This window comes from Paroedura picta, chromosome 2 (assembly GCF_049243985.1).
Source record: "Paroedura picta isolate Pp20150507F chromosome 2, Ppicta_v3.0, whole genome shotgun sequence".
NCBI lineage: Eukaryota > Metazoa > Chordata > Lepidosauria > Squamata > Gekkonidae > Paroedura > Paroedura picta.
Window position 1 is genome coordinate 150,725,791 of NC_135370.1, and position 23,380 is coordinate 150,749,170.

Below are 23,380 nucleotides of genomic sequence, written 5' to 3' on the forward strand. Positions count from 1 at the left end.
ATGGTTTGTGATCTAGAATAGAATCATAGAGTTGGAAGGGGGCATACAGGCCATCTAGTCCAACTCCCTGCTCAACGCAGGATCAGCCCTAAGCATCCTAAAGCATCCAAGAAAAGTGTGTATCCAACCTTTGCTTGAAGACTGCCAGGGAGCGGGAGCTCACCACCTCCTTAGGCAGCCTATTCCATCTATTAAGGAAACACTTACCAAAAGTCAGGATGGTAGCTGTGAGCATTGCTGCAGGCAGTGATTTGGACAACTCCAACACCGTGAGATAAGAAAAGGGAATCAGGGAGGAACCAAGAAACGCACAGAACTAAATAAAAACAGGAGAAACATTCATTATCTAAAGGACCTTCTGCTAAGCCAATAACCACTAGAGGTTTGCATTCAGTTAATGTGAGCCAAAAAATACCTTATTGGTATTTTGGGGGTATTATTTCAGCTATATTTGAAATGGCCAGCTTGAAAAATCCCAAAAATATTCAGGATTTGTCAGGAGCGCCTGAGAGCCAGAGCTGAAATGCATGTAAAGGAGTCTCAGTTCCTTTAAATGCCTTCAGAGTAAGCTCTCAGCTTGGAGATGGCATTTAAAGGGACTGCAAGCCCTTTAAATGTCCTTGGGGTTCACTCTCATGCTGCTGCTGCAACTCGGAAGAGGCATTTAAATTTTAAAGGGACTATGTTCCACTTAAAAGCCTTTCCTCCAGTGGAAACAATGAAGGACGGGGGCACTTTCTTTGGAGAAGCTCCTGTTCCAACCTTTTTCAAACTTTGGGGGGGGGGTTGAGACGGCACCAGCAACTATGCTTCACATTTGGTGCCTCTACCTCAGAACAGAAGCCCTCTACTGCCCCAGAGACCCCTGATCAATTCTGCATTATAGCCTATTGGGACCACAAACGATAATGGTCCTTAGAGGCCATAATGGAGCAGAGAAAATTCAGCATCCCCAAATATGTACCAAATCTGAATACTATTCCAGTATTGGGATTCGAGAATATTGGGAAATACCAATATTTTAGGGGGTCAATACATCAGGACCTCTGATGAGCCACTAAAATTTGATGGGTTGTGCAGATTAAAATAATTGTTATGATGGCACCTCTCACCACAATGCTGGTTTTATTCTCTTTTACATTCCTTTTTCACAAAACTGTTTTAAAAATTACTATTCACATCCCCTGCACTTGGGCTTCCCTGTATTGAAGGGGAGGGGGTTCTACCTCCTGCAGCAGCCACTTTGTGATTGCTCCCCCCACCCTTAGAATTCCAAAGGCATCCACAATCTTAATAAGGTTTGGGACCCCTCCTCTGGCCTCCTCAGAGAGGACTCGAACTGCTTAAAAGGCCTATATAGTCTCACCCCTCTCATTCCTATATAATTGTGTTCTTCATATTTATCCCCTGGCTTCTGGAAAGGAAAGGTCCCATTGTAGCCACTCAGGTAGCCAGCCAGTCCTATTAGCATCTAGTAAGGAAAAAGGAAAAGAACTAGTCAAGTTAGCTCAGTAGATGCAGAAACTTATATCATATTAATACCCCCCATTATAAAAAGATATTGCCTATATTTAGAAGTAGGGATGGGCATGAACCAGCTCACAAACCTAAGTTTGCAATCAATTCTGGGTGGTTCATGAACCAAAGTTCACAACTGAAGAGCTGCTTCCATGAATTTTAAGGTGGTTCATGGTAGTTCGTGAAAAGCAGAAAGCAGGGGATTAACTACTTTAAATCCCTGATTTCTGCTCCCCATGAAAAGTAGCGAAGAACAGAAAGCAGAGGTTACAAACTACTACAAATAGGTTTGATACATGAACCATCCTCCTAGTTCCTATAGGTTTGTGCTCATCTTTATTTAGATGTTCCAGTTTGCAACAATCATCCCAGTATATATGAATATGTATGCAAAAATCATCACAGCATATATGAAAAACCACCTATTCATTATGATTTTAAGATGGTCTCCCCGTCTAATTAGGAACAAATGGTATTTTCATATAAAACGTGAGTAATCATGAAGAAGAAGAGTTGGTTCTTGCATGCTGCTTTTCTCTACTCGAAGGAGTCTCAAAGCAGCTTACAGTCACCTTCCCTTACCTCTCCCCACAACAGACACCCTGTGGGGTGGGTGAGGCTGAGAGAGCCATGATATTACTGCTCAGTTAAAACAGCTTTATCAGTGCCATGGTGAGCCCAAGGTCACCCAGCTGACTGCATATAGGGGAGTGCAGAATCGAACCTGGTATGGACCAGATTAGAAGTTCGCACTCCTAACCACTACACCAAACTGGCTCATGAAAAAAAATGTTACAAAAAAAAAACATTAGATAGGTTAATGGAACGAAGATAAGTCTGAAGCTATCAGCTTGACTTCACATCTAAAAGCATCAGAAAAGTTCTGGACACATTTAGAATGTTTACTGAAATTATATCAGCATAAAGACATCCCATAACTAAGATTTTACTGGATTCCAAAACATTTAAGAGCTTAAGGTAGTTGCTTACCTTCCCCAGAGGTGGATGGACATCAAAGAAAAAGGTCCGATTAATGTAATAGCTACCCATCTTTCCAAAATGTGTTTCATCCCAACTGTGAAAAGGGTAAAAAGCCACTATTATTAGAGACTAGGATAACTATTAACCTATATCTTTGCCACCTCTAGTTAGCTCAGTGTGATCAATTATGTTCAAAGCAGGGCCACACAGCAGAATTCTTCATATAAAATATTTTTTTTTATTTTTCAAGAAGAAAAAATAGAGACATACATGAATAAGTATACATATCAATTTAGAAATCATTGTTCATTATAGAATAGAATACAGATCTAAATAGATAGAATAAAGATCTAAATTCTCCTCCTCCTTTTCAGAGTCATACCTTAATTGTCCCATCTTCCTCTCTTATGAATCTTAAAATTATTTAATATTTGATAAAGTTTATTGCTATATTATAACTATGCCAATATTCCATTATTACTACGTATTCTGATATATGCTTATTATCTCTACAAATCTACATTGTCATTTGAACAAAAACCTTATTTGACTATAATTCAAAACAATTCAGCATAAATACGTATCAACAGGGACTGAAGAAAATAAAATTATCTTGATAGAACTTCTAATTTTATACATAATTATACAGGTTATTTTCTTTAATATGTTTCTCATTATAGATTTAACTAATGTTCTCATACCAGGCTCTCCAGCTTTCCTCAACTCTGACGTTGATCTGATCTTCAAATAAGAATGCTCCTTTGACAACAAATACAACACTACAGATGGGAGTCTGGGACTGGCTACTGTTCTACAATGTTTATTACTAACATTATCTTGTTGTTACTGTTACTGTTGTTACCACATCACTATAAACTGAGTTAATTGTATTGTTCCCGTTTCATGTAAACTGCCCTGAGCCTTCGGGGAGGGCGGTAAATAAATAAATAAACAAACAGTTCTTAAGTCCTGAGACCTAGAAGAAGAAGAAGAAGAAGAGTTGGCTCTTATATGCCGCTTTTCCCTACCCGAAGGAGGCTCAAAGCGGCTTACAGTCGCCTTCCCATTCCTCTTATTCCTCCTATTTGGAGAAGGGCGGTCTAAAAATTAACTAATAATAATAATAATAATAATAATGATGATGATGATGATGATGATGATGATGATGAAGTCATCTACATCCTCAATCCTGAATACACTGAAATGCAACTTCAGCTTTTCTTCCAAGTAAACTACAAACTTAGTGATAGTATGCGAGGAAGCACACCTAGCCACTCTAGATGATGTGCAGATATCAGTGGCTCACTCCACCAGGAACCTGGGCGTGATCCTGCATGCTTCCCTCTCAATGGAAGCTCAGGTCATGAGAAGAGGAGGAGGAGGAAGAGCATGGAATCAAACCTGGCTTGCCAGATTCAAAGTCGCTGCTGTTACCCACTATACCAAGCTGGCTCACAGTTTACCCATCCAATCAGTACCTTGGGCAGGAGCTGTTTCAAAGTGCAAACCACCTGTTATCCCCAAGCTGCACCAGGCAATGACCTTGCCCCCTTTCCTGGCACATAAAGTGTGTGCCACAAAGAAGTCAGAGAGACAAATGTGGCTCCAGAGCAACTGAATGAATATCACTGACTTAGCCACTCTGGCCACACTGAGCCCTACTCATTAGCATGACTGCATGGCTATATCCTAAAACAGAAATTTTAATTATGGCAAAACACAGCAACTTATTCATTGTCTGAAGTCAGCCCCTAATATTGCATGACATCAGTTCTAAAGCAAATTCATTTGTTGCCTGTTTGTTTCCAAGCAAAACTGAAGGATCTTTAGTTGTTGTTTTGTTCTTTGTTCATTTCTTTAAAGGTCCTTCATGTTCTGGACCCAAGTGTTTGAATGGCTAACTCTTCTGCACCGACTGCATCCAGTGAGACACCTGTTTGCAATCCCACCCCACCCTCACTCCAATCTCCCTTGGGTCGAGCCTGTGCTCTCTTGGCCATGGCACCTACATCACACAACAGAGGTGTGTAGAGGTGGTAGGGAGAGCGTTCCTGTTGCACTTATCAAAGTTGCTTTTCTTTGGTACACTTGTCTCATCTGCTTATTGATGAAGATACTATAGTTTTATAATCTGGGGTTGGTCAATGTTTATATTGTTATTTGTGTAAAAGCTATGTTTATTTATTTATTTATTTATTATATTTATACACCGCCCTCCCCGGAGGCTCAGGGCGGTTTACATTGAACTTATGAACCATACATGAAACAATCTAAGTTAATAATCATACAATAATATTAATAACAGTGGTTGTAACAATATAACAATATAATATAACAGTGTAACAATATGTAATGTTGCTTCTCTCTATCAGGCTATGGATGACACAAGCCTTTTAGGAGAAAAGCAGGCACAAATGTTTTAAATAAACAAATTTTCACCCCAAAATCAGAAGTGGAAAGGATCTCCAGGGTCATCTAGTCCAACCCCCTGCACAATGGTAGGAATTCACTTACCATCCTACAGTGGTAATCAGCAATTCCATGAAAGGAAGGGCCACGGGAGACAAACACGGGCACATCCCTTCCTGCCCACCCACTCACAATCTGCCTAAGTTCATAAAATCAGTAATTCTGTCACATGACTATATAGCCTCTACTTAAAAACTTCCAAAAAAGGAGAACACATCGCCTCCCAAGGAAGCCTGTTCTACTGAGGAAGTGCTCTAACCGCCAGGAACTTCTTCCAGATGTTTAGCTGAAAATTCTTTTGAATTAATTACAACCCACTGGTTCTGGTCCGACCATCTGAGGCAACAGAAAACAACTCTGCTCCATCTTCTCTACAACAATTCTTCAAGTATCTGAATATGGTTATCATATAACCTCTTAGTCATCTTCTCTCCAGGCTAAACACACCAAGCTCCCTCAACCTTTCCTCATACCACTTGGTCTCCAAACCCCTCACCATCTTCGTAGCCCTCCTCTGGACATGCTCCAGTTTCCCTACAAAACTGAATACAGTACTCTCCCAGATGTGGTCCCGAAACTCCCATTTGATTGTCTGATGAATTGTGCTCTGTACAAGAACCTTGAATAAAAAACTGTTAGACTTAAAGGGTGCCATTGGACTCAAACTCGGTTCTGCTAATTCAGACCAACACAGGTACCCATATGAATCTATCTCCCAGATGCTGTTGCCTTTAAGTAGCCCACAATGCATCACTGCAAAAGAATCACCTGTGCAGCAAAGGACAGGGGGGCACCTAAGACTGGTGGAGGTCAGGATGGATTGCGGTTCAGGAAAAGAGCATCTGCTTTGTCTATGAAAAGTGCCAAAAGCAGTCTCCAGTAGCTGGACCCTTAAGAGCCACCGGCAAGCCAGATTCCTTTTCACAACTGGGAAAGTGTCTGCCATTAATTACTAACATGGACAGTTTTATTTCTCCAATGTTTTTGTGAACTACAACTGAACTCAAAAGGATTGATTAGCTGTTTTAACAAAGGATTATCATTAGGACACAATGACACATTTACTAACTTGCCACTAATTTACCTTACATATATATATATATATGTATATCTACTCTTGTATGTATGTATATCTACTCTTGTGATTCTGGTTCCATTTTGTCTGAGGAAGTGTGCCTGCACACAAAAACGCGCGCCTTGAATAAATCTTTGTTGGTCTTAAAGGTGCCCCTGGACTCAGTTTCTGTTGTAGCAAGACAGACCATGCTGATCTCGCCGGACCAGCCGCCTGACTCAGCTTCTTGTTCCCCGCGCCTCGGGGCCGAGCAAAAGCCACGCAGCTGCTTGCCTCCCTCCGCACGCCCAGAACTTCACATCTGCCCCCCAGCTGAGCAAGCCAACCCCACGCAAGTCCGAGGACGCCGCCTGCTTTCAGCGGGAGGAAAGTGGCGGACGCCGGACAGCCCCGCCGTGCTGGGGAAGGGCCGAGGAGCACGCCCCGCCCCCTTCCTGCCCCGCTCCCTCGCGGGGCTCCACGAGGCAGCTCTTGCCCGCCGCCAAGCCCCGCCCCCCGCAACCGAGCGCCGTCGCCATGGCACCGCCATGCCCCCCCCCCCCACCACTCACCAGACGTGCGGCGGCTCCCGCAGGCGGTAGAAGCGGGTGCCGAAGCTCAGGAACGCGACCAGGCCCAGCGGCGTCCAGAACCACGCAGAGGCCCGGGGCACGGAGGAGGCCGCCGCGGGGTAACTCGCCAGCCTGAGGGTCCTCCGCTGCCGCAGGCCCAGCACGGCCGGGCAAGTTTTGTTCACCGCCAGCGGCATTCGCGCCCTGACAGGAGGCGGCTCCTGTCGGCCCCCCTTCGCTGCGCCCAGAGCACGATGGGAGGTAGAGTCCTCGTTCCGAGGGCATGATGGGAAAAAGAGTCCGGCGTTTCGGAGCGCGTGAGCGACCGAGAGAGGGACGGATTTCGTGGCCTTGTGGGTAGTGTAGTCTTCAAGGCGTCATTGTGCGCTCTTGCTGGAAGGCCTGGAATAGCGAGAGGCATCTTTCCTGCCAGTGCTGCAGTCGCGGAAAGGACCGTTGCGAGATCTCTGCCCTCGGCTCTCGCCTGTGCGCGGGGGGTGGGGGGGTGCGTGACATTCCTTTGCTTGGTGCTGAACATTCAGAAAGCAAGAACATAAATAGAGCCTGCTGGATCGCTCCATCTAGCGCTGCTGGGGGCTCATAGTAATTGTAGTCCATGGACATCTGGAGAGCCACCGTTTGGCCAAGGGTTGCCAGGTCCCCCCAGGCTACAAGGGGGGGGGGGGACAGATGCCAGTTCCAGGTTGAGAAAATCCTAGAGATTTGAGGATGGAGCCAGGGAAGGATAGCAACCTCAAGGGGGTACGATGCCATACCCTCCAAAGCATCCATTTTCTTTGTAGTCTGGAAATGAGCTGTAATTCCAGGGGATTTCCAGGTACCACCTGGAGGCTGACATCCCTAGTTTGGCCGCCCCTGAATTCTAGTCTGACATACAGCAACCAATTAGTTTCCCTGGAGTGCCAAACAAACAGGCCATAGAGACCAAGGGCCATACAGGCCATTTAGTCCAACCCTCTGATCAATGCAGTATCAGCCTAAAGCATCCATGAGAAGTATCTGTCCAGACGCTGCTTAAAGACCACCAGTGAGGGGGAGCTCACCACTTCCTTAGACAGCTGATTCCACTGCTGAACTACTCTGACTTAAATTTTGTTTTGCTGATGCCTAGCCAGTACTGTTCAACACATAAAACTTTTTTGGTGATATCTAGCTGATATTGTTCTACACATTACTGCCGGTCCTGCCCTCTGCTGCCAACAGGAACCACTCCCTGCCCTCCTTTAAGTGACAACCTTTCAGTCACTGTGGCAAGAAGCCACTGATAGATCTCTCATACTGAATCTTTCTAACCCCCTTTTAAATATGCTTGTGACCATGATTGCCCCCACTGGCTTTGAATTCCATAACTTGATTATTTGTTGAGTAAAGGAGTATTTATTTTTGTCTCTCTTGAACCTTTTTTCTCCCAATAATTTGGTTCCCAAGTCCTAGTATTATGAGAGTGGGAGACAAACCTACCTCTACCTTTCTCCTCTAAGCTTACTTAGAAGTCTTTGATGAGACAACTTGTAAAAAAGGTACTCACATAACTGTAAGAGGCTTGTAAGGCAGGATTTCCTTTTGCAGAAGCCATGCTGATTTTCTGTGGGCAGGCTTTGTTCCTTTTTATACTTAACTTCTGTCGCTCTTGAGACTTCTCCTCTTCCTTTCACTGTGACACCTTGAATCTCTTCATCTAATGTGATTAAAGTTAGAGGATGCCACCTGCTCTCTTTTTGACTGCTTTGAGGTGAGTTGCCTGGTCCCACAAAAGATGTACACAGCTCACCCAGTATGTGACTTCATAATGCAGGGTTTTGACTGCCAAGATGCAAGATGGTGACAGCCACCTATGAAATACTCATTAGGGATACTTCATAAAGAGCATTTTATTAACTTTGTTTTTAAAAAAACCCAAAACAGCTCCTGGCCAAATAAATTTGACTGAAGAAAATTATTGCAATCACACACCTGCGTATAATACATGTTATTGATTCCACACTGTATGTGACAATTTATTGATCTGGACCCTACAAGGAAGGTGCATAGAGAATTCACCGCCTATTTACATATTGAACCAGGGCCTACATTTATAAAGAGCCTCTGAAATTTTAGCTGAGCCTTGAATCACAGTTTATAAGACTGCAACTTCTACTGGGTCTTTTCTATTTGATAATATATATATGGAGATACTGTATTTTATGTCTATGTATGCCAGATTGAAAATGGCTATTGTGCTGAATCACATTTAGTCTAGGTCATTTGGTCCTTGTTTGATATTAATTGATTTTGTATGTGAGGCTGTTAATGAGTAAATAAATAAATATTATTGAGGCTTTAATGTGTTTTTAATTTTCTCTTTAATAAATACATATATTTGAATATTTGAATATTTCTAAATCTTAATGCATTGCCTTCATAATATTAGAACCCACATCTATATATTTTTAAAAACTTTTTGAGTTCTTGATTGAATAACATGACCTTCAATGCCATCCAGCTTTTCCCAGACTAGAATCTCTCTTGTGCATCATCCTCGAAATTTTGCTTTCAGTTCTAAATTTTTATCTGCCACTGTGATCCCAAGGCAAGAGTAAGTTGGATAGCCAGTTGAAAGGTACTACCTACAAGGTACTGTTCAATTCTGATGTACCTTCTTGATCCGACCCCTAAGTTTTCAGGGCTGAGAAAACAGCCGGAACTACAACTCCCAGAATCCCACCGACTCTATGAAAGACGCCTCTCCGTACGGCCAAGTCTCTGTTCAAGAAGACTGGCCCCGTTAAAAAGACCGGAATCGAGCCAGGGGTGCTGCGGCGGTGTGTTGCCAGCGCCGGGTCCTAAAAGTGCTCTTTAGCTAGAGAGGAAGGGACCGAGCCAAGGGAAGAGCGCGAGATGTGTGCCGCCTTAGCGAAGGTATTTGCTATGACTGCCCTACGGAGATGGCAAGCTTTCTCCGACGTAGCCGTACATGTCAAAGGAACACGCGATTTAGCTTGAGTGATCTTTGTCAATATTTTGTTCTCTGTATAGCTGTCGCTACTATGAGCAACGAATTGCAGTTAAGATGCCTTCAGGGATCAGACGGCTCTCCCCCAGCAAAGGATGTAGGAGCGACAGTGCCAGGGAAACCCATTTTTACGCTCTGTATACGATTAAAAGAAATACCTCCCAACTCCCTTGCTCTCCGTTACTGACAAAGGGGCACTCCCAAGCAAACCTATTCGGAAGTGAATCCCATTGAATATAGAAGGGCTTACTCCCAGGCAGAGGTGCAGGGGAATGCAGCCACAGATTTGAAGCCAGTGTGCTTTACTGTAATTGTCTAAACTGTGTCCCACCAGTCTGCAAAAATCAGAAGTTCTATTTAAAAGTTCTGGTACCACTGCAATCTGCAGCACATCTATTCAGAAGAAAGTTCTTGTTATTCATCTATGTCCAGGAAACTTATCGAGGAGTTCAGCCCAAATCGATAAAGGTGTATTTCCAAAGAGTAACTTGATAATTGGGTACTGGAGCTATGAAAACTCCCTAGCCACTGGGTTTCCCTAGAGTAGGATCTGGGAGATGTAGGTTCTGATCCCCACTCTGCCACCAGAAGCCTGCTGGGAGGCCTTAGGTCAGTTGCACACTCAGCTTAGCCTACCTCACAAGGTTGCTGTAAGGAGAGAATAGTGTACACACTTTGGGTTCCTGGTTCCAGGAGAAAGGAAGTGGACACATGAAGAAAATAAAAAGGTTTCAGACTTGGGCTGCTGGGAGTGATTGTGTGTGCCAAGTGTGGCCAAGTGACATCTGATGTGTGACAAGGCTGTAGGGTTTTTCAGGCAAGAGACAAACAGAAATGGTTTGCCATTGCCTGCCTCTGTGCAGCAACCCTGGATTTTTCTGGCATCCATTAAAAGGCTGAGCCTGCTTAGCTTCCGAGATCAGGCTAGCCTGGGCCATCCAGGTCAGGGTAGGGATTAAGGGACAAAATTACATGGTCCCTTGCCATGCTAGTGGTGTTGGGAGCTGAGCAAGTCATGTGACTTCCCTGGGTGGCACGGTAGGTGGACTCAGAGGGGATTTTTGCTGGCCCAGTGGTGGCTCTCTGCAGCCCTTCTGGCCTATCAGACATCTGACAGTTGTCTCCTGTCCTTTCGCCTCCTTTTTGTGCCACTAGATGGCTTTTTCAGTTTGTTAAAAAAAACACTCGTAATTGCTGTGGTGATGTTCAAAATCTTTCAACAAAGACTACCGTATATGGAATGAGAAATACCAGGTGCTCAAGGAGTCAGAAATGGAAGAGGTGCTAGAGATCATATTGCAAATTTATATTGCTTACTGGAATACACAAGAGAATTTCAGAAGAAAAAAAGCTTGTGATTCATAGATTACAGCAAAACTTTTGACTGTGGATCATGAAAACTATGGTTGGTTTTAAAAGAAACTTAATTGGGATTGAGTCAAGTGGGATATACATATATTTATAATTGGTTCTACACAGGACCTAGAGAAGACTTGCTTGTTGGCAGTTGTCTCAAGCATTGTGAGCAGGGGTTGTAGGATACATTCTGCAAAAAGTTAAATAAACTGAGCAGAGTCTTCCTGGTGGAAATATTTTTCCTGCTGTCACTTCTGCTTCCCAAATCTATTATTGGTCTTTATCCAGACAAAATATTCTAGCAGTGGCCCAGACTTTGCAGCTGGACAGAACTGTGTATGCGAGGCACTGGCAAAGCTTGCTGATTTCTCAGTACAAAGTTCTGCAAATATTCTGTACGCAATTCACTTGGCTTTTGCCCTTTTCAGCATCTGGCCTTGACAATTCCAGAGACTGTCATAGTTCTCTTGGTTTTCTCTGCTATTTGACAGCTAAGGGGGGTGGGGCTTTTGCAACTACTTGGCTGCAGAAGTTTTTCCCCACTTCCTCACTCTGGTTTGGGTTTCAGAGGAGGATACTACATGAATACACAGAATGGAAGCTTCTAAAAAGGTGAGAAAAAGGAGGTTGAGGGTGTTTGGGAAGCTGCCTTGTTATCTCATTGCAGAATGTCTCTTCTCATTTACTTTCAGAGTTCCTGTCTGGAACATTTACTCCAGTTCTTATAGGAAACATGTGTTTTTGTTTTTATAGTCTGGCATTACAGAGAGGAACTTTCCACCAGTTTCAATGAGAGCTTAACGAGCTACAACCCATTTCATCAGTTTTAAATTAAGATAAACGCATTGCCTTCACTTTATACTTCTATGTTAATGACACTGTGACAGTTGCAAATTAATGTATATTATTTTCCCCTCTGTACTTCTGCAGCCAATTCTTTATAGTTATTTCAGAAGTTCCTGCTCCTGGAGAGTACGAATTGGTAAGGACAGTTAATAAATCCTATTCCATGCTTTTTCACAATTGCTTGCCAAAATTAAGTTAATTAGTGACTCATTAAGTCAGAGATCAACAAAATACATAACTGAAAGGTTAGCCACTTTGGAGAACTGAAGTATTTTCTGTTTCCTTGCTGGACTGAGAAAAATATATCAGAGTTAGTCTGAGAGGGAGGAAGAAATCTCCTGGTTATGGCCATTTCACATGTTACCCAGTGAGAGTATCATGGAAGTTGTGTCTCAGCTATCACTTGTAGTGGTCACATTCTTCATGTACATGCAAAGGAGAGAGCAGCTGGTTGCAACCAACATATGCCATATGTAAAACCATATGTACAAGCTGTATGTCAGTTCCAGAGCAGAAGTGATCTCCAGCCAAAGTGAAATAGCCCTTAATAGTTGCAGGAGATTTTCATGATACAGACCAAGCTCACTTTTTGTGCTTGGCTGATCTTTCTACTCCGGATCTGAAATTAATTAAGAGACACAAAAATAGCATAATCCAGATGTCTTCCTTCAGTGCATTCTTTGCAGCCACCATAAACATGTATTCAAGGGGGGAAATGTATTAGAAGCAATCTGGGCAACTTGTATCATTCAACAAGGGAGGCTTGCCCTGAGTTTCAGCATTCTGTTCCAGACACAGTGGTCAACCAGTTTCCCGGGATGGCAAATAAACAAAGCACAGAGACTGAGGCCTTCTCCTGATGTTGCCTCCTGTCTCCTGCCACCAGTATTCAGAGGGTTTATGCCGCTGAACATTGGAGGTTCCCTGAAGTCACCATAGCTAGTAGCCATTGATGGACCTCCCCTCCATGTATCTGTCTAACCTCCTTTTAAAGCCATCTATGTCCATGGCCATCAATAAATCCACTGATAGTGAATGCTACAGTTTAATTACTCATTGGGTAAACAAATACCTTTTTGTCTGTTGTGAATTTCTCATCAACTTCACTGAATGTCCATTATAGGACTGGTGATGAGGGGTAAAAAGTTCTACCCAGTTATAAAAAATGTACCATGGTAGGTAACTTAAACAGAATGTGTATTGTTGTTATCTTGCAGCATTGGCTTTGAAAGGAATTGCCTATGATCAAGCACCAGTGAATCTTGTGAAGGATGGAGGGCAGCAGGTGAGGAGATAGCTGTGTTCAACCTGTACATTAGGCATCATCAGAAGCCATAGCAACAAAAATGAGCAGTCTTCCCCTTCAGGACAGATCCCACTTCCCTATGATTTCCACATCTGTAATAAGGACAAGTGCTTTTTAAATAGAATCTGAAGCAAATTCTCCCTGACTTCTGTAAAGTTTCCAGCTCTTCAAAGAAAATTAAAATAGTTGTTCCGACCCAATGCTGCCTAAAATAAAAGCTTGACTTTCCAAACCACTTTGGTATGGGAGCGAAGTTTTTGTCCCATTCTGAATGCTAGCAGTTAGTGCTGGAAATTAAAGGGGCTTCTATGTAGCACCTTAAAGTGTGCTGAAGACCCACAGTCTGTGCCTTCCTTTTTTAAAAAACTGCACTTCCCTTACCTTGAAAACAAGAAAGATCATTGCCTTAGTGTTGCATTGAGAATTTTTGGATAGTGGTTGCTTTGATTTGAAGAGGTTTGCTCCTTTAGACAGGCTGAGAAACTATATTCTTAACCAAGGAAAGGTACAAAAATTTGATGTGTTACCAGGAATTAACAGAAATGGAAAAAGATGTTATTTAGAGTCAGTTCTTCCCCATTCTCTGATTTGGGGTAGGGGCAAAGACACTTAGAGAGACTATGCCTAACTGAAATCTGGAGGCTGCAATGCAAACATTCTTCCCAGATCCTCTGTAGGCAGGAAGTATATTTCAGAAGGTAGCTACCATTTTTTAATAGTAACACCCTTGGTTTTGCAACCTAGACAAAAGGTTTTCTTTCTGAGGGTCAGAAGCAGGATATAATGTTTTTAAGTAAATATGGGGGGATTCAGGAAAATTCCAGATCTGCAGTGCAGTCCTAAAGTGAAGTATGCTTTTTATGCCAATTGAAATCCATGGGTTTAGAATGGGATAACTCCTCTGTTTAGGATTGCAGTGCATGTAAGAAACTGTCCTGTTTCCACAGCTGTCACCTGAGTTCCGTTCTGTGAATCCAATGCAACAAATCCCAGCACTCAAAATCGATGGTGTCGCCCTCTCTCAGTCAGTGAGTATGCGATCTGCATTAATTATTTACTTGATGCTATTGTCCAGATAATGAGCCTCTTGTGGCGCAGAGTGGTAAGGCAGCCGCCTGAAAGCTTTGCTCATGAGGTTGGGAGTTCGATCCCAGCAGCCGGCTCAAGGTTGACTCAGCCTTCCATCCTTCCGAGGTCGGTAAAATGAGTACCCAGCTTGCTGCTGGGGGGTAAACGGTCATGACTGGGGAAGGCACTGGCAAACCACCCCGTATTGAGTCTGCCATGAAAACGCTGGAGGGCGTCACCCCAAGGGTCAGACATGACTCGGTGCTTGCACAGGGGATACCTTTACCTTTACCTTTATTGTCCAGATAAAGTACTTTGTACCCTCTTTAAGAGTATAATGTTTCTCAATATCATATGGGATCCTGTTTAAAAAAAAAAAAACATCTTCAGTAGGAGAAGATCATCCAGGAACATGAACTTTTGTGTGTTGTGAGCCAACCCTGATAGTTTGAAAATTTAATAACCTTTGTCGTTTTGAAGACCCCATCCAGGTTTTCCATAGTGACAGAACATCAGTTTATGCAATGAACTCCACTGACAACATTTTCTCAGCTTATACCACGATCTGGAATCGTCAGCCTTGATTCTTTCCTGTACCCCAGAGAGCCATTTCACCCTCTTTTATCAAGTCAATCTTACTCAAGTTTCTCTGTTTATTTCAGCTGGCCATAATAGAGTATCTGGAGGAGACGCGGCCAAACCCTAGGATCCTACCTCAGGATCCTAAGAAGAGAGCTCAAGTCCGGATGATCTCTGATCACATTGCTTCTGGAATTCAACCATTACAGGTATTGCCTCTTTCCCAGGGCTGCTGCTGCTACTTTTTATCCTCTAGCTGGTGACTGGTGGAGCAGGTGGTCCTCTCAGCCAACACGCTGCTGTAGGTGCCGCTGGATTTTTTGCCTTGCTTATAATGTTTCTACTCTTGGCGCTTGGTGGCAGTAGTTTTGGCCATGTGGACAGTCAAATCGCTGGTTTCTAAGGTCTTCCTCGATTTGTTCACGCTATGTTCTCTTTGGCGCCAGTCACTGGGTCTTCCATTCTCGCCAGAGGAGTTTATGAGGCAGTCTGTTGGTGTTCATTCTTCAGACATGGCCAAACCATTGCAGTCTGTGCTTTTGGATTTGTTATTTAATTTGCGGCTGGTTGTCACATTCTGTCTCATTTTGATTATGATCACAAAAGAGACACCCAGAATCTGCTGCACCCATCACATTTGGAAGGTCTCGAGTTTGTTTATGTCAGGTTTTAGCAAAGTACATGTTTCTGATCTATATAGAAGGATTGGCAGGATTAGTGTCCGGAAGAGGTGAACTTTGGTCTTGAGAGAGATGTTCATCTTCCAGAAGCACCATTTGAGTGTGGCAAATGCTGGTGTTGCTTGGCCAATCCTATTGTGGGCTCCAGTGGTAGATGACATTTTTTTTCTTGCACCAATGAGCCTAAGTATTTAAATTCTTTTACTTGCTCGGTTTGGGCTCCATTGAGGTATACATTTGTCGGTGATCAATCTGTGGTTATGACTTTGGATTTGTTCACATTTATTTTTAAGCCAGAAGAGTGGGCAATGCAGGCAGTATCATAGAGCAGTGGTCACCAACCCCCAGTCGGTATCGAGCCGTGGCTCCTCCTCGTCCTCCTCCCTGGCTGCTGCCTCGGGGGCTACCCTGCCAGTCTGCCGCTGGCTCACCTTTGGTGCTCTCCGGCAGCCGCCATGGCTGGGGCTCCCCCTTGGCGTGGCACTGCGCAGCTGCTGCTGGCAGTGCCCCCTAGCAGTCGGCGGGAAGTGAGGGGTGCTGGAAGGAAAGCAAGTGGAGCAGGGGCTCAGGTGGTGGCGACAACATCCCTCGGCAAAAGACTACCCCTCCCCGGGCCTCAGTAAAATTGTCAAGTGTTGACCGGTCCCTGGTGATAAAAAGGTTGGGGACCACTGTCATTGAGGACGTTAGTAGCCTCAGCATCTGTACTGGCATATATGGCACCATCATCTGCAAACATTAGTTCCGTCAGGAAGTTGTTTTGTTTCTTCCCAGGACATCCACTGTAGCAGAGAAAACTGCAGGCACCAAGTCCGGGAGAATGCCAGGAACATGGTAGTTCCTTTCCAGAGTAGAAAGTTACTTATGACCCCATCCCCTTATTATTTGATTACTGCAACCTAGTATCTCCAGCCCCCTATGTCCTCATTATATTTGTTATAGGTTTAGAAAATGAAGTGCATAGGAGAAAGCTGTGAAACCAGGAATATGGCATTGAGAAAAGATTTTGTCCAACTACTTCTGTTCAAAATTTTGTTTCTATTTTCCATTGAAAAGCTAGCTACAATAGTAACCAAGATAACAACGGCTCTTCCTCCTACCCTCTTGACTCCTTTAAAAGCAGCACTGCCTATTCGTAGCCACAGTTAACTTCTAAGCTGTGAGGCAACCTAACGTTAAGACTCTTCCTGTATTTTTCAGAATTTGAACGTGCTGCAGCAAATTGGGGAGAAGAAGCAGGAATGGGCCCAGCACTGTATCACTCGTGGCTTTGAAGGTGGGACACACTGTGAATAGCAGCTAGACTTAGCTCTCCCAATAGACTGTCTGCTCATCTGTCTTGGGCTAGGAGAAATCAGTGAAATAGCTAAGAGATCTTCCAGGCATATTGGAAAGTCTTTTAAGTCCTCCAACAGAGGGGGGAAGCAGGAAAGAAATATGTTAAACTAAAATAGAGGTCATTTGGCAAAAAACACAACCAAGGGAAAGCAATCTGCAGCACGTTCTTAGAGAAGAACCTTAAAAGCATACCTTTAATGCATATTTCCAAATCTAAGAATATGAAGTGTGGCCCTTAACAACAGTTGGTCCAAGCCATGCTGTTGCCGACATAACCTCAGTTACCACTGAGAGCAGACCAAAGGAATTATGCTGTAATTTACACCCTTCATATTCATGTTGGACTTTTGGAAATGGAGCTAAGAAATCCAGCAGACACAAGATTCCTAATCCGGCATACAAACTGCAGGACTTGAACACGGGATAGGGGAGGAGAAGAATGGCAGAAACCTGGATCTTTCCCTACCCTCTGCTCTCTCCATTTGTATGAGAAATGTAAGTTGTAGGGAAAGGAGAAGGGATATGCAGAGGAAGTGGCACATGGGGAAATGATTCAGCACCCTCCCTACCGCTTCCTTCTGTGAAATTCCCCACTCCACATGGCTTTGCCACCATCAGTATGATACTCTTTTCTGTATCTTAAAAATGCCCATTGTGATGGATTTGCCTGGAGGTGCCTCTTCCAACTCATTTGCCATTTTTATTCTTAACACTATGATAAATTCAAAAGTTTCCTGATATAATTTCACATTTCCTTTTTGATTTTTATTAGAAAAGACATCAAGTTGAATGCAGTAGAAAAGAGGAAGACCTAACATGAGATGGATTCACTCAATAAAAGAAGCCATGGCACACACACACACACACACAAACATAGACACACCACTCATTAACCTGTACAAAGCTGAAAGGAGGAGCTGCTGATTTTTAACTATTGTACAACTTTGTTCCTCCAGCTTTGGAGCAGATCCTGCAGGAAACATCTGGGTGCTACTGTGTTGGGGATGAGGTAAGACAAGCTGAGATCACTGACACTGCCAATCACTAGTAGAACTACAGACCCAGATTAATCAGATATGCTTAAATAGACTGTCATCAGAGTTCTGTCCTAGTTTTCATGGGTAATGGACGTTTTTTTGTGCAGTATAGTCAGTGCAGAGGTCCACTGGGCCGAAAAGCATGCTTATACCTATGTGGATTTATTGACATTGATGATGTATGGATGATGTATTATATTATAGAGATGATTATAGTGCTTGATGATTATAGAGAGAGGATACTAGGGGGTGGGAAGGAAAGAAGGCTGAAGAATGAAGGGTAGATAAGGGTGGGTTTGGTGGATGAGTAGGAAGATAAGAAGGTGGGAGGGGGAGACTGGGGAAATAAAATGCCCCCCCCCAAATCACCAGAATACAACTAAAAAGAACCAAAAGAGAAACTGAAAGGAACTATAGCAGTAATTTGCAGGCTAATCTATCTAATATTAAAACGTTGTAGACAAAAAAGACAGTTGTTAATCACAAAGTACAAGTGTCACTAAAATATACTATTAGCCCTTTGCTTTTTCTCATGAGATTATATCAGGCTGTGGTAGATAAATTGGTTTTCATTACAAATGTATGTTAGGCCAAGGTCAGTGAGTGATAGGAACTTAAAAGGAGCTGTGCTGGATAACATCAAAGGTCCCTCTAGTCCAGCATTTTGTTTCATACAGTGGCCAACCAGATTCCCTCCACAAGGCCATTAAACAGGAGCATGGAAGCCCAAGCCTGCACCAGAATGTTTCTTTCTCTGAACATGGATGTTCTATTTAGTCACTATTGCTAATAAGCATTGATGGACTCATCATGAATTTGTATAATCACTTTTTAAATCCACTAGCATGCTTTCCCTAGTAACCATTCCTGCATCCTGTGGCTAGTGAGTTTCACACTTAAGCCAGACTCCAAAATTTGTAGGCTCACCCAGAAAAAACATCTAACTCACTAATAGCAGCATGGGAACATTAGGAGAACAAGCACACTTTCATATCTGTGTTTGATAAGTATATGTGCAAGTCTTCCCCTTCTCCTGTAGCATGGTATCTTATGTTACCCATTAAAAGGGCTGAGTGCTTTGAATTCCACAGAAAAGCCACCACTGTGTGGTATAAGGCATCTGACAAAAGGCAAACAGCCAAAGCAAAAACTTGGGTAAGACCACCTAATGAGCCTTTGAGCGAAAGTATTAAGACGGCTTCTCTGCACAGGTTTGAACCGTACAAAATGGTTCACAAACTTGCTTGGAGAAATGATTAGGGCCTGTGGTCTACACAGCTGTGTGTAGCTTATTGTAAGTAGGATCCTATTATGATATTTTGCACTGCTTAATGTATCATGTCAGTATTATACTGTATTTCAGTTCTTTGTTTTCAGACCTCTGCTTTGTTCATTGGATGTCCCATTCTGTTGATAGCATTGACTCACTCTGTATAACAGCCCTAAGTCCCTATGAGAAAGTCAGACTATAAAACAATGTAACTAAATGGCCATTCCCTTCACTTAGCATCAAAATTGAACAATGAAGGTCCAACACCAGTCTAGCCAGCGGACTGAAAGGGTGGTAGCAGGAAGTCTCTGGCTCCAGAAGAACAGAGCTTGAACTACTTGCTTTTGCTTCACTGTAGGTGTCCATGGCTGACCTGTGCTTGGTCCCTCAGGTATACAATGCAGAAAGGTAAGCAACAAGCTATTTGGGTGGATGTCATATCATTTGTTGCCCTAAATCAGCAGTTCTCAACCTTCCTAATGCTGCAACCCTTTAATACAGTTCCTCCTGTTGTGGTGACCCCCCCAACCATAAAATGATGCAAGTGTTCTTTCACAGAAATTAAACCGAAATTGACCAATGGCATGAAGATCCATTGTTCATGATTGTATATAAATTGATTTTTCCCCCAGGGTTTCTCAGTTCAGTTCTGCCTCTTGTCGCACCATGCCGATCTCACTCTTTTTCGCTGCTCCAAACAGATGGATGGTGTATCTAGATATACCCTGCAAGGCTGTTGTGTGGATGGCCCCCCCCCCCGGGCCAAGCTGCTTGCCCTGCTGCGACCCAAAGGGGTCCCGACCCCCAAGTTGAGAACCACTGCCCTAAAGCCATGGCTGGCAGTTTCCATTGAGGCAGATTCCCAGTTTCTCAGAACATATTGTTATAAATATTCTTCTATTAGGATTTTTTTCCAGAGCCTTGTTCCAAAGGCCATAATTTTTTTTTTATACACTAAAAACCAAACAATGAAACATCTCTAGTCCTAGACCACTGATGCCAATTGGGGAACTGTGTTTGCAACCCAATGTTAGGATCCTTCACTGGCAGTCTTCAAGCAGCAGCTGGACAGATACTTATCCTGGATACTTTAGGCTGATCCTGGATTGAGCAGGGGGTTGGACTAGATGGCTTGTATGGCCCCTTCCAACTCTATGATTCTATGATCTACTGAACTATGGAAAGAGAGGCTTAAGCATTTGATATGTGTCCTTCATGCCCCATCACTTCCTATGGCCCTCTAAGTGAGGAGGATCCTGACCTCTAACATGGCATGGAGCCATCTGATGTTCCTCTGTCCTGTCACAATTCAACATCTTCCTCTCTTCTCCCACCTTACATTAGCTGGATAATCTAAATGGTGGCCCTTCTGGGCAAAGACACTCAGTTGTGTATTCATCACTCTTCTAATACTAAGTGAAGTTGATTGAGGTAGTTTTCCAAACCAGGTAAGAAAAGCTCCTTTGTAAAAGTACAAGCACTTGACTTTACTTATTTATTTAGATTTATATATTCCGCCTTCCCTTGCGACTCAGGATGGTTTACAAAGAATTAGCAGAGCATGCTGCTATAGTAAACTAATAAACTGTTTCTCCTCCTAGATTTAAAGTGGATCTTGTTCCGTACCCAACAATAAGAAGAATCAACCAAGCTCTTCTAGAATTAGAGGCATTCCAGACAAGCCACCCATCCCGGCAGCCAGATACTCCTCCAGAAATGAGAGCCTAAAAGCTGCTTTAGTTTTGTATGGCCAGGGCTGCTGACTTCTCTGTTCCTTTGCTATTCTTTTCTATGTGGGAGTCCCCCCCCCTGGGGGGAAGATTCAGCAAAGACCAGTGCTGTGATGTTTTTCAACCAGCTTTTGGAAAGTCGAAGGGGACAAAATCATACTTTGCTAGCATGTTATGCAGTATGCCTACTGTGGAGCACCTTGTGTACATGTCGGCAGGCAGCTGATTTAAAAGAAAAGAGCTTGTGAATGTCCTGCATTGCTACCAACTTGGGTGAGTCACTGGTGGTGGGCATGAGTGGCTGTAGCTTGACTGCATACAGGTTTGCATACTAAGGGAAGGTTACATCTTGGGATGCAATAGGACCGGGGATGCATGAGATGTTTCTGACTTTAAGTTAAAAGAAGCCACATTTTCGTTTTCCTTACTTCTAAGTTCCTGCTCCTTCCAAAAGGGAGGTTGTTCAACATGTGTTTTGCTCCCTCTGATGGTAAATTCAGTGTTATACCGCTTTATGACTGGCATAAAAATCTGCAGTTTAAATCTTCAGAGAGCTATGGTGGGCATAATAAACCAGTGTAATAGTGTATCAAGCACTAGAGAGAACAGAATAAATGTGAAACATTTAAAATCCAAATGAACAGGAACTTGCAAACAAGGAAGAATAGAAACGGGGAGACTCAAGCTCCCTGTGTTTGAGGGGAGAAGACACTGTGCCTATATACCACTGCTGTTTGCAAAGCACAGACACAAAGCCCATGAGAGTGACTTAGAGAGCCCATGCAGTAATAACAGATACCTATAGGGCAACCTATGCTAAGGGCAAAAGATCAAACAAACAAAACCCCTGTACACCTCTATCTGGATACATCTCAGTAACACAGCTGCTTTTAAAAACTTAGTCAAGAGCTTGATCACAAATCTCTTGTGCCTCTCCATCTACAAGAACCCTGCAGAGACAGCCCACTTGGGGTAGAGCTTAAGAGCGGCAGCTTCTAATCTGGCAAGATGGGTTAGATTTCTCACTCCTCAACATGCAGCCAGCTCAGTGACCTCTAAAGAGAACATACAAAGATCCCTGCTGGATCAGACCAAAGGCCTATCAAGTCCGGCATTCTGTTCATAGAGTGGCCAACCAGCTGCCTCTAGAGAGCCCACAAGCAACAGCCATATGGGCCTGAGCTCCCCGACATACTGGGTGGCCATTGTGACTAGTAACCAGGGATAAGCTCCTGCTTCATGAATTTGTCAACTCCCCTTTTTAACGCCTTCCAAGTTGACAAATCATGCAATGGTGAATTCCACAATTCAACGGTGTGCCATGTGAAGATGCAACTTGTTTCAGTGGATGACCCTGGTTTCTAGTATTATGGAAAGAGGGAGGGGAGCCTCTGTTGCTTTACAGCAGTGGTCCCCAACCTTTTTATCACTGGGGACCGGTCAACACTTGACAATTTTATTGAGGCCCCGGGGGGGGGTAGTCTTTTGCTGAGGGACTTCACCACCACTGCCTGAGCCCCTGCTCCACTTGCTTTCCCGCCGGTGCCCCTGACTTCCCGTCGCCAACTGGGGGACGCTGCCAGCAGCAGCTGTGCAGTGCCACGCCGAGCCCCAGCCATGGCAGCTGCCAGAGAGCACCAAAGGTGAGCTGGCGGCAGAGTGGCAGGGCAGCCCCCGAGGCAGCAGCTGAGGAGGAGGAGCCGCAGCCCGGTACTGACTAATCCACGGACCAATATCGGTCTCTGGACCAGGGGTTGGGGACCACTGCTTTACAGGATCTACCAGTGATCCAGCTAGAACACAAATATTTTCAACATCTCTTCAAGTAGTTTACAACAGCCCAAGTTCCAACCAAGTAGTCTTTTTTCCTTGAAAATCAAACTATTCGGTCAGCAAGTGCTTGATCCCAGTGTTTCATTTTCTAAGGTAAGTAGGGTGAGTAGGGGTGCAATTCTTTCACTTTTCCTGCAGCAGTGTTTACAGCTGTGTTTTCAGGGCCCAGCTGGATGGGAAAATACACGCTGGAGATAGGTTAAACAGTCATGCACCCAGTTGTCCCTGGAAAAGGCTTTTCCCAGCTCTGTCCACATAGAGGGAAACAGCATTGCTTGTCCACAGTCCATGTTAAAAAGGGGACAGATTTCAAGGTTACATTAAACAAGCATGAATCCTGGACTGTGCATTCAATTCTGATACTGTGTTACTGAATTAATTAATTAGGTGTGTAGCCATGTTGGTCTGAAGCAGCAAACCAAAGTTGCAGTCCAGTGGGACCTTTAAGACCAATAAAGGTTTATTCAAGGTATAAGCTTTTGTGTGTATGCACATGAAAGATCATACCTTGATTAAAACTTTGTCTGTCTTAAAGGTGCCACTGGATTCCAACTGTGTTTTGAAGCAATGAAAGATATTTGGCTTTAAGCTAAAAATTACTTCGTTTTGAAGTAATGAAAACTACCAGGCCACAGCCACACAGCCCCGAAAACGCGTAACCACCAGACATTTTATTGATCAGACATTTTTGCTGGGTCTTGTGTGGGAAGATGATGTCCCTAAATTGTGT

The 23,380-nt window shown here is 43.7% G+C and overlaps 2 protein-coding genes across 7 annotated transcripts in view; one reads left to right on the forward strand and one right to left on the reverse strand.

Moving 5' to 3' along the window:
• POMT2 (protein O-mannosyltransferase 2) overlaps positions 1–8,376 on the reverse strand; it is a 40,077-nt gene extending 31,701 nt beyond the window's left edge. The window contains exons 1-4 of one of the 4 annotated variants that reach the window (XM_077323326.1): positions 8,144–8,376; positions 2,509–2,593; positions 1,367–1,471; positions 208–316 (exon numbers count right to left, since the gene is read on the reverse strand). In XM_077323326.1, coding sequence (XP_077179441.1) covers positions 208–316; positions 1,367–1,471; positions 2,509–2,568 — 274 coding nt within the window. In that variant the 5' untranslated portion in view covers positions 2,569–2,593; positions 8,144–8,376. Of the gene's footprint in view, positions 1–207; positions 317–1,366; positions 1,472–2,508; positions 2,594–5,013; positions 5,288–6,594; positions 7,044–8,143 lie in introns of those variants that run through there. The other 3 variants (XM_077323327.1, XM_077323323.1, XM_077323324.1) reach the window with 3 other exon arrangements.
• GSTZ1 (glutathione S-transferase zeta 1) lies at positions 6,772–21,366 on the forward strand. Of its 3 annotated transcripts, none has more exons than XM_077323332.1 (9): positions 6,772–6,855; positions 11,894–11,945; positions 13,027–13,094; positions 14,063–14,143; positions 14,846–14,971; positions 16,643–16,718; positions 17,737–17,789; positions 19,446–19,495; positions 20,689–21,366. In XM_077323332.1, the coding sequence occupies exons 4-9, from the start codon at positions 14,093–14,095 to the stop codon at positions 20,813–20,815; spliced, it is 483 nt and encodes a 160-aa protein (XP_077179447.1). In that variant the 5' UTR covers positions 6,772–6,855; positions 11,894–11,945; positions 13,027–13,094; positions 14,063–14,092; the 3' UTR covers positions 20,816–21,366. The 3 variants fall into 3 exon arrangements, with proteins under 3 accessions (XP_077179447.1, XP_077179445.1, XP_077179446.1); XM_077323330.1 differs by lacking the exon at positions 6,772–6,855 and adding an exon at positions 9,347–9,513; XM_077323331.1 differs by lacking the exon at positions 6,772–6,855 and adding an exon at positions 11,434–11,575.
• The last annotated feature ends 2,014 nt before the right edge of the window (positions 21,367–23,380 follow it).

What these genes read in the sequence shown, in the direction of transcription:
- GSTZ1 (XM_077323330.1), top strand. Translation starts at nt 9,493, where the DNA reads ATGTGTGCCGCCTTAGCGAAG. An exon ending in CTCCTGGAGAGTACGAATTG is followed by an intron (nt 11,946 to 13,026) that starts GTAAGGACAGTT and finishes GTTATCTTGCAG; the next exon opens with CATTGGCTTTGAAAGGAATT. An exon ending in TATCACTCGTGGCTTTGAAG is followed by an intron (nt 16,719 to 17,736) that starts GTGGGACACACT and finishes TTGTTCCTCCAG; the next exon opens with CTTTGGAGCAGATCCTGCAG.